This window comes from Saccoglossus kowalevskii, chromosome 15 (assembly GCF_978046115.1).
Source record: "Saccoglossus kowalevskii chromosome 15, keSacKowa6.1, whole genome shotgun sequence".
Taxonomy (NCBI): Eukaryota; Metazoa; Hemichordata; class Enteropneusta; family Harrimaniidae; genus Saccoglossus; species Saccoglossus kowalevskii.
In genome coordinates, this window is record NC_140655.1 from 24,169,446 (window position 1) to 24,181,373 (window position 11,928).

Here is an 11,928-nt window from a genome sequence, read left to right on the forward strand (position 1 = left end):
TTGTATATCAGTGACCACTACAATTTTATGGCCACCTGTCTCAATGGAAGTCCTGCCCAGGTCTAATTAACTATTTTATAGATACGATTTATATTTAGTACATATTTGGATTTAAACTCAAACTTCCACACATGAAAAAACACTGAGATGATTCATTCATGATTTAAATTTACTTTAAGTAACAGTACATTTGAATCATTCACCGTTGTCTCCGCTTGGAATTGTCTCATTTTTAAACAACTTGCCACTGTTATCAATTTGTTACTTCATGTATGCCGCTATACTGTTTCGCAAAACCATCTCCATAGGGTGCCTTTTATGTGACCTCTTGACATACACCTCAATTTTGACCCCCTAAGTCACCGTTTTCAACAAGCCAACATGACTAGCATCTATTACCTTATCTGTTTGGCTTCTCATTTTAAAAAAATAAAAATAAAAGCACGACAGATTACCAATACAATAAAAGTGAATGAAGCAATTTATCACAATGATTTTCACAGTTTGTCTTAAATAGATTTCTCCATCAACTATAGATGTGCTTACATCAGGATTTTCGCAGTTTTCGATATTTGTCATAAACTCTCAACTAGGGGAGTACTAGTAATTAGGATGCGGTTGATAATTGAATTTTAATAATATTGTGATCATGTCATGAACCATGCATGCAGAGATTTAACTGTCACTGGTTTGGTTATAACATTCCTGTACAGCCTGAGCACAATATTTGTTTGAGTTTCTTTGTCTCATTCTTCATCATTTACAGAGAACACATGCCTTGATGGCAATCTTAACAGAGATTTCAAATGAAAAAGGATTAGATTCTCAGAATTACCAATGCAAAGGGTGCTCCAGACCAATTGGAATCAGTGAGTAGTAATACTTTGTCATAGTCTGAGATGCTGAGTTGCCATTCCGTTCACGAGGCTAATAGAAGACAAAATTGCTGTCTAATTAGGAGGCTATTGTAGTTTATATGTAAAATGCAGTAATCCAATCATGATTTCTGCCAGTGTATTGATACATACGTGTACTTAAAACTGCGTACATTTCAGGTAAATTGCCTGTCAGTACAGTTTTTATCAAAAGTGTCATGGACAGAAAACAATATTTTGCACAATTTGTTTTTCCATTTAATATTTGTTTCATATTTAGTTGAGAAAATTGAATTAACCTTTACCAAAAAAATAAACATTAACAAAAAACATTTTTCATATTTTCTTCCAAAATTTTAATCATATGATCCGAAAAACTAAACAGATAAAAACATTTTTTTTCCATTATTCCATTCAACACCTGTAAATGTAATAAAATTGTGAACAATCCTCAGTTGCAATGTATTACTGAATGTGACTCATGTCTGTTTTCTCTGTAGTTTATGGTAGAGCTAAAGTATGCAGTTATGATGGATGTTATTATTGCTATGAATGCCATACTGATGATGAAGCTATCATACCATCAAGAATTATACACAATTGGGATTTTAATAAACATAAAGGTATTAAATATCAATCTAGAATTTTACGTTTTTGTAAAAAGACGTATTTGCATTGATCAAAATTGTCCTTATCATATTTGCTTTTAAATTAATAGTAGCGCATATAAACATAAATTTGAATTAATTGTAATAAAATTACCTTTTTGTATATTAAAGATTACTATATTACAAAATATTTTGATCATAAAAACATCTCCATAAGTCTATTAATAGAGCAAATACATTATTTAGGTCAGCTACATTACCAACATTGAAAGCATTCCAGGTTGTTGCAGAAGGCGCATTCAAAACATTTCTCTTTCTTTACATCATACGCTACGTTGCTGAAATAGAATCTCGTAACTCGTCACAAATATTCGCACGACACTGAAAATGTTTGTGTTTGGGCTGTTATCTGTCATTATAATATTACTACTAGATGTTGAAATCACTGCATGCTTCAGTAAATGCATATTATTATGTCTTCATTTATGTAATTTATGTCATCATAACACTTCAGTGAATGCATATCATGTCTTCATGGATGTAATTTATGATGTCATAACACTTCAGTGAATGTATATCATTATGTTTTCATTGATGTAATTTATGATGTCACAACACTTCAGTGAATGTATATCATTGTTAGTCCCCGTTCGGACGCAGTCCGAAAACGGGGACTTATGTTTTGACCTCAGTGTGTGCGTGCGTGCGTCTGAACCTGTATCTTAGAAATGCCTTGACCTATTACAATCAAACTTCACACATACATCATACATGATATCATACATATGCACGTCAATTTGTTTCACGATCTGATTCAAGATGGCCGAATGGCGGCCATTTTTGTGCTAAAAATCATCAGAATCAAGCATTTCTCAGCTGTTTACAGATGGATTTTGTTCAAAATTGGTGTATACATTAGACATTATAGGACATGCATCATTTTGTTTTACGATCTGATTCAAGATGGCCGAATGGCGGCCATTTTTGTGCTAAAAAATCGTACAAATCAAGCATTTCTCGGCTGTTTACAGATGGATTTTGTTCAAACTTGGTACATGTATGTACATTAGACATTATGAGACCTTGATGCAAATAATTTTGTTTTTCAGATAAGATTCAAAATGGCCAACTGGCGGCCATTTTGTATTAATGAATGTGGTTCTTGTGCCATATCTCTGACTTGCTTTCACTGATTATGTTCAAATTTTATATATTCATTATACATCATGTCATAGATAGACAGATGTATTGGTTCAACGATCCGATTCAAAATGGCCAAATGGTGGCCATTTTTGTGCTAAAAAATCATCAAATATCAAGCATTTCTGGCATTTATGGATGGATTTCGTTCAAACTTGGTACATACATTAGACATAACGGGTTCCTGGTGCACGTCATTTTATTTTTCAGATTGGATTCAAAATGGCTGACTGGCGGCCATTTTGTTTTAATGATTGGGCTTCTAGAGCCATATCTCTTAAATGCTTTGACTGATTATATTCAAATGTTATATATTTGTTATACATCATGTTATATATATACATGTATTCAAAATGGCTGATTATGAATGCTGTTCCAGAGCAATATCTCTCAATATGGACAAGTACTTGTTTGACGATCAGATACAAATGTCAATCATTTTAATGTTAAAAAATCATATTCCTGACATGGTTATATTCCAGCTATATTACTATAAACAAAACTATATATCTAAAATTTGATAACTAACGGGGACTGTGCCATGCATGGCTTGTCTTCATTGATGTAATTTATTTCATAACACTTCTGAAGTCAGTGAATGCATATCATGTCTTCGTTGATGTAATTTATGTCATAACAATTCATTGAATGAATATCATTATGTCTTCATTGATGTAATTTATGATGTCATAACACTTCAGTGAATATGTATCATGTCTTCATTGATGTAATTTATTTCATAACACTTCTGAAGTCAGTGAATGCATATCATTATGTCTTCATTGATGTAATTTATGATGTCATAACACTTCAGTTAATGTATATCATTATGTCTTCATTGATGTAATTTATGATGTCATAACACTTCAGTGAATATGTATCATGTCTTCATTGATGTAATTTATTTCATAAAACTTCTGAAGTCAGTGAATGCATATCATTATGTCTTCATTGATGTAATTTATGATGTCAACACTTCTGAAGTCAGTGAATGCATATCATTATGTCTTCATGGATGTAATTTATCATGTCATAACACTTCAGTGAATGTATATCATTGATGTAATTTATTTCATAACACTTCTGAAGTCAGTGAATGCATATCATTTCTTCATTGGTGAAATTTATGTCATAACACTTCAGTGAATGTATATCATTACGTCTTCATTGATGTAATTTATGTCATAACACTTCTGAAGTCAGTGAATGCATATCATTATGTCTTCATTGATGTAATTTATGATGTCATAACACTTCAGTGAATGTATATCATTATGTCTTCATTGATGTAATTTATGATGTCATAACACTTCAGTAAATATGTATCATGTCTTCATTGATGTAATTTATTTCATAACACTTCTGAAGTCAGTGAATGCATATCATTGTCTTCATTGATGTAATTTATCATGTCATAACACTTCAGTGAATGTATATCATTATGTCTTCATTGATGTAATTTATCATGTCATAACACTTCTGAAGTCAGTGAATGTATATCATTATGTCTTCATTGATGTAATTTATTTCATAACACTTCTGAAGTCAGTGAATGTATATCATGTCTTCGTTGATGTAATTTATGTCATAACACTTCATTGAATGCATACTGTATCATTATGTCTTCATTGATGTAATTTATGTCATAACAATTCTGAGGTCAGTGAATGCATATCATGTCTTCATTGATGTAATTTATGATGTCATAACACTTCAGTAAATATGTATCATGTCTTCATTGATGTAATTTATTTCATAACACTTCTGAAGTCAGTGAATGCATATCATTGTCTTCATTGATGTAATTTATGATGTCATAACACTTCAGTGAATGTATATCATTATGTCTTCATTGATGTAATTTATGATGTCATAACACGTCTGAAGTCAGTGAATGCATATCATTATGTCTTCATGGATGTAATTTATCATGTCATAACACTTCAGTGAATGTATATCATTATGTCTTCATTGATGTAATTTATTTCATAACACTTCTGAAGTCAGTGAATGTATATCATGTCTTCGTTGATGTAATTTATGTCATAACACTTCATTGAATGCATATCATTATGTCTTCATTGATGTAATTTATGTCATAACAATTCTGAAGTCAGTGTGTGCATATCAAGTCATCGTTGATGTAATTTATGTCATAACACTTCATTGAATGCATATCATGTTTTCATTGATGTAATTTATGATGTCATAATACTTCAGTGAATACGTATCATGTCTTCATTGATGTAATAACACTTCAGTGAATGTATATCATTACGTCTTTGTTGATGTAATTTATGTCATAACACTTCATTGAATGCATATAATTATGTTTTCATTGATGTAATTTATGATGTCATAACACTTCAGTGAATATGTATCATGTCTTCATTGATGTAATTTATTCATAACACTTCAGTGAATCTATATAATTATGTTTTCATTGATGTAATTTATGCTGTCATAACACTTCAGTGAATACGTGTCATGTGCCATTGATGTAATTTATGATGTCAACACTTCAGTGAATGTATATCATTATATGTCTTCATTGATGTAATTTATGATGTCATAACACTTCAGTGAATGTATATCATTATGTCTTCATTGATGTAATTTATGATGTCATAACACTTCAGTAAATATGTATCATGTCTTCATTGATGTAATTTATTTCATAACACTTCTGAAGTCAGTGAATGCATATCATTGTCTTCATTGATGTAATTTATGATGTCATAACACTTCAGTGAATGTATATCATTATGTCTTCATTGATGTAATTTATGATGTCATAACACGTCTGAAGTCAGTGAATGCATATCATTATGTCTTCATGGATGTAATTTATCATGTCATAACACTTCAGTGAATGTATATCATTATGTCTTCATTGATGTAATTTATGATGTCATAACACTTCAGTAAATATGTATCATGTCTTCATTGATGTAATTTATTTCATAACACTTCTGAAGTCAGTGAATGCATATCATTGTCTTCATTGATGTAATTTATGATGTCATAACACTTCAGTGAATGTATATCATTATGTCTTCTTTGATGTAATTTATGATGTCATAACACTTCTGAAGTCAGTGAATGCATATCATTATGTCTTTATGGATGTAATTTATTTCATAACACTTCTGAAGTCAGTGAATGTATATCATGTCTTCGTTGATGTAATTTATGTCATAACACTTCATTGAATGCATATCATTATGTCTTCATTGATGTAATTTATGATGTCATAACAATTCTGAAGTCAGTGTATGCATATCAAGTCATTGTTGATGTAATTTATGTCATAACACTTCATTGAATACATATCATGTTTTCATTGATGTAATTTATGATGTCATAATACTTCAGTGAATACGTATCATGTCTTCATTGATGTAATTTATGATGTCATAACACTTCAGTGAATGTATATCATTATGTTTTCATTGATGTAATTTATGATGTCATAACACTTCAGTGAATATGTATCATGTCTTCATTGATGTAATTTATTCATAACACTTCAGTGAATCTATATAATTATGTTTTCATTGGTGTAATTTATGCTGTCATAAAACTTCAGTGAATACGTATCATGTCTTCATTGATGTAATTTATGATTTCAACACTTCAGTGAATGTATATCATTATATGTCTTCATTGATGTAATTTATGATGTCATAACACTTCAGTGAATGTATATCATTACGTCTTCGTTGATGTAATTTGTCATAACACTTCATTGAATGCATATCATTATGTTTTCATTGATGTAATTTATTCACAACACTTCAGTGAATACGTATCATGTCTTCATTGATGTAATTTATTCATAACACTTCAGTGAATCTATATAATTATGTTTTCATTGATGTAAGTTAGGATGTCATAACACTTCAGTGAATACGTATCATGTCTTCATTGATGTAATTTATGATGCCAACACTTCAGTAAATGCATATTATTATGTCTTCATTGATGTAATTTATGATGTCAACACTTCAGTGAATGCATATCATTGTTTTCATTGATGTAATTTATGATGTCAACACTTCAGTAAATGTATATTATTATGTCTTCATTGATGTAATTTATGATGTCAACACTTCAGTGAATGTATATCATTATGTCTTTATTGATGTAATTTATGATGTCAACACTTCAGTAAATGCATGTTATTATGTTTTCATTGATGTAATTTATGATGTCAACGCTTCAGTAAATGCATATTATTATGTCTTCATTGATGTAATTTATGATCTCATAACACCAAGTCTCTATATATTTCATAGTGGCCAAGTTAACCAAGTTATTTCTACATCAAATTGAAGATGAACCATTGATTAATATTAAACAATGCAATTATGCTATCTACAATTTTATTAATGATCTTAATGATGTTAAGGTAAAGTATTATGCATTACAATATCTACATTATTACTGGATTTATTTCATTTCAAATATATATTGTATTTGCCTTATTAGAAGTGTATCTCCAATAGTAATACACATAAACCAAAAAAAATTGCATTATTTGTATGCTAGTTCATTGAAATACGTTTGATTTTGACCATATACTTATTTATATCACATTTACATATTAAGCATATGTGCTTTTAATAGATCAAATATGGTACCTTGAAAGTTAGGTGTACTGGGTTGGCATTACAACACAATTTGCTATAATAAACAAGATGGCAGATTTGATGAAGTACTCTGACAGAAATATCATGTGGCACTGTAATCCATCAATGGTCTTTTCAAATAAACTATAATTCTGTTGTATTTTTTTAGTAATTCAGACTGTGTCTTTCATGTGAAATGGTGTTTTGTTTTTTTTTTGCTTTTTTGCAGCAAGTTCGATCACAACTGACTTATCTGAAAGCATATTTATTTACATGTAAACAGTCTGTGGCTGAGGAATTACGGCGACGGGTATGGCCTAAGGAGTACATGTTAGATAATGTCCATCTCTATTCAGTTACAGTAAGTTTTACCACAGGAAATTGATATTATATTCATAAACATGTCTAGATGTCGGGGACAGTTCACCTGTATGGTCACTCAAATGTTCTCAATCCAGGTCACCAACCAGTGTCTCATTCATGCACGAAATTCAGGGATTATATCTATTTGGTGTGATCATTATTTGTTGCATTGTAGTGTTGAATATTTCCTGGTATCATTTTTTATCACAAAATGAAGCCACATATTTTTTCCCCCACATTTTTTCAAAAGATAAATATCTGTAGTTAGTGCGAAATTGATACAGTTGATACACAATTTATGAAAATACATAAAAAATGGACACAATTTTGCAGCAAAATTTTGTCAGGAAATATTGTGGCCTACAAAGGATGAAATTACCGTATACTACAGTGTTGTAGTAAGTTTTACCAAGCTCTCAGGTATGCATATCATTATGTCTTTGTTGGGGTAACCTACTTTTATTAGCACCACATTTATTTAGGCAAAATATTTTTTAGAGAAAAAAATTCACAGCGACGAACTTTCAGAAAAGCTTTTGTAGTTTTACTATGCAAACTCAGATATGCAGAATATCAATATACTGTAAAATACTTTATTTTAGCTGGAATTAATATTCTCTGAAAAAAACTTTTTGAGTCTTTTGTATGGAATCTATTTTCACTGATTTTTAACAAGTTGAATGTAAAATATAGGAAAAGTAGTGTATTCGCTGGATTTTATTTTCACTGAATCTTCCCTTCAGCGAAAATACTGAAAATTAATTCCAAGCGAAAATAAAGTGTTTTACAGTCATCAACTGTATTGATTTAATTATAGGATCTTATACAAGTACAAAGTGGTCAGTTACTACCGCATCTCAAGAAAATCATCAATTTTGCTGCTAAACATGTTAAAAACTGTTCCCTATGCAGTCAGAAAGGATTCATATGTGAAATCTGTGATAGTCCTAAAATTATCTATCCTTTCGACTTAGAGCTCACTGTCAGGGTAAGTATTGATTCTTGTGTTTCACATATTTCACTTACTTCCTGCTTGAGGACGCTGTTGTACAACCCCACTGGTGTAAATATAAAGTATGCTTACTCAAAAGTAAAAAAAAAAAAATTGTTGTAACAGTGTAAGGTGGTGAAATAAAAATGACAAGAATAAATCTATTGTTTTTTAGTGTGATAGATGTAAAACGGTTTTCCACAAGACCTGTAAAACAGAATTGGTATCCTGTCCAAAGTGTGACAGACGAAGGCTACGCCATGTCTCTGGCAACCGACAAACTACACAAGTTGATTTTGCATCGCCATGGAGTTGAGTGTCCTTTCATCACGTGTTGGACCAACATTGCTCACTATCACTGCCTGAATAATTACTACTGTCTTTATGCCAATGCTCACAAACTTAAAGTGCATAGTTCAGGATAAGTTGTCTTTTGTAGTTTTCAGTGCTCAGTTTTGATCAATTGTGATGAATAGATCCATTTTTATTTAAATATTCAAATATATTTAAAACATATTTTATAAATTTCAAATAGCATTTGAAAACTACTTGAACAATCACACAGCTTTATTAATCAACCAATAAAATTGAAATAACCCACAAAGACTCGTGCGTAATGGTGTTACCAAATGGTTTCACTAGTCAATGAAAGCATCTACTTTGGATTTGGATGAGGCATAAGGGTTTTATAAATAATATTTTTAAAATTTTCATTATAAAAAAACGTTCATGTCTTTATGAAATTCACTGTGCTTTTGTTCAGGTTTTGTATTATCGGTATTGTACATGTATTGCATTGTTGTAAAGGATGTAATATACACTCACATCGTGACCACTGCTTGTACAGTATTTATATACTCTAAGGAGCGAGGATATATGAGGATACGTATGTAATGCCAAGAGTTCTAGTCACTGTTTTGTTAGAATGTGTGACATAAAAATGAAAATCAAAGTAATCTACTTTCATATCTGTTTATTTGCAAGAGGAATATTGAATGGCGTGTTTAATAATCCATTCACCATTGGTTTCTATCATAAAAAAGTCTCATCATATCGCAAAATGTCATTTGAGTAAATGTGGAGAAAGAAATGAGTACATGACATGAAAAATTTAAATGCTAGTCAGTTTTTAGTGAAAAGATTGTTTCAAAAGTTTGTGCAATTTTTCTCCAATATATTTCATGCAGTTGATGACATATGTCCTAATTAATAATTACATGAAACTTTTGTTTCAAAAATTGTGTTAATTTTTTCTGCCCTATTTATTCGCTTGAATGCCCAACAATCGACCACACGTGTGAGCCCAGTATCTGCGCATGTGCAATTCTTTTAACTTTAAAATTGTTAGAAAAATGATGTTCTGTATCTTTCTTGTCTGTAATTTAATTGAAAAATGTATAGTTCTGTCCTTGTCGTCGTCTCTCATAAGCTCAATAACTAAAAATTTGTGTTTGCTTGTTATCTCTGATAAGCACACAAGGGAGGTAATGAGTTTGGTGTGTGTTTGTGTCTGTCTATGTAAGCAAAATCTGAGTGGATTTTTATCAAATTTGGTACTAAGGTACCTTTGAGTAATGTGTAGATATGATAAATTTTGGAGGGGGAGTTCATTTCTGTGCATATTAAGCAGCTAATTTGCATATCATTTCAATAAGTGTAAGCAAAATCTTCAGAACAGATTTTGATCAAATTTGGTACATAGGCACCTCATGATAATGCACATTAGTTTTATGCCTATGTCTATGCATATTAAGTAGTTAATTTGCATATCTCATTTCAGTCTGTGTAAGCCAAATCTTAATATTTTCAGAACAGATTTTGATCAAATTTGATATATATTGGTGCTGAACATCCGCTGGTTGATGAGCCTCTAATGTCATTGCTTTTTCACTGACTGTTTCATTTCCTAGATATGTTTTTATAAAACAACAATAATTTCATATTTACACAGGGCTTTGCAGAGTTTAACTTTGATTTTAAAACTTGAATGTATAATTACCAGGAATAAAATGTTTGTATGTGTAAGTGATAGTATTATTCAAATTCTAACTGTGTTGTTTTTTTATATTTAAGATATTTTTTTATTGAGTCATTCAAGTCTCTTAAAAGATACATTTCAGTTTCACATAAATCTCATATGAAATACCTTTACATGGCCAATACAGTCAGAAATTTACCCCATTTCTTAATATGTGCATTTAATTTCCCTTTTTTGTTGGCAATAACATATTCAGTGTTCTGAATATTTTGAACAAATGGTTTAAGATGTTTGAAATGTGGAATTTTTCCTTTACATTTGCAGATATAAATAAAACGCTTAGTTACCAATAACAAAAAATTAAGCAACAATGACTCATGTGGGTCTCCCAGCAGAATTGTTTCATCAGATAAAGTATTTCTCAACCCAATATGTTTTCCCCATCGCTCAGAAAATGCCTTCCAAAACAACTGAACAAGAGGACACCTTATCATAAGGTGCATAATTGTTTCCACATCCCCGTTACAAAATGTACACATTTTAGATTGGCAAATCTGGGGCAAAATTTTATTTAGTTTTACATTTGTAATTATTAAGCTGTGGTTCATTTTCTATTGAAATTCCCACAATTTAGTATCTATTGTTATTTTGAATGGTAATTTGTAGATAGTTTCCCAGCCATGTATTCTCTCTCCTAGCAATTCCGAAATGACCTTCTCTGAGCGTGGGGGAATAAAACTTTGTGAAACAATACCCTTAACAACTTGCTTTGCTGTACATTGATTTAAGTTAATATGCAAATCAACAAACTTCACCAGCATGTCTGATGAAAGGCTGAATTTAGTGCATATCTGTTTAGTATCCTTCGTAAATGTAGTGAAATGAGCATTCAATGAACATGTTGCACTTCAACTCAAGCTCAATGTGAAGTGCTGCACTACCCAAAGAATTCCCAGAGGCTAAAAATGATGCTGTGTCTACTATTTCACATGGCAAGCCACTCTCTGCATATTGATCGGTATAAATTAGCCAAGCTTGTTCCTTTTTTATGCCTTCAATAATTGATTTTCTGTTCTACTGTGAGATCTTGTGAGTTGCCTGAAAGATGCGTGTCGAACGTCTGCTGCAAAAATCAAACGATTTGATTTTGAACTCTAATTTCTTTATTTCGTAGCTTACAGCAAAAGGCCGATCATTGACAGGGGAATATTGCGTTTGAACACCCTTATTTATCAAAATTTACCATCATCAAATGTTGACAGCACATTATTGAGCATGGAAA

The 11,928-nt window shown here is 30.9% G+C and overlaps 1 protein-coding gene across 4 annotated transcripts in view; it reads left to right on the plus strand.

Annotated features, from left to right (window-relative positions):
* The window catches only part of LOC100378542 (pleckstrin homology domain-containing family M member 1-like), a 38,060-nt gene extending 27,349 nt beyond the window's left edge, over positions 1 to 10,711 (plus strand). For all 4 annotated transcript variants that reach the window (XM_078014227.2, XM_085490597.1, XM_085490599.1 and 1 more), the window contains 6 exons: positions 767 to 869; positions 1,376 to 1,498; positions 6,982 to 7,094; positions 7,544 to 7,675; positions 8,495 to 8,665; positions 8,844 to 10,711. In XM_078014227.2, coding sequence (XP_077870353.2) covers positions 767 to 869; positions 1,376 to 1,498; positions 6,982 to 7,094; positions 7,544 to 7,675; positions 8,495 to 8,665; positions 8,844 to 8,984 — 783 coding nt within the window. In that variant the 3' untranslated portion in view covers positions 8,985 to 10,711. The remainder of the gene's footprint in view (positions 1 to 766; positions 870 to 1,375; positions 1,499 to 6,981; positions 7,095 to 7,543; positions 7,676 to 8,494; positions 8,666 to 8,843) is intronic.
* The last annotated feature ends 1,217 nt before the right edge of the window (positions 10,712 to 11,928 follow it).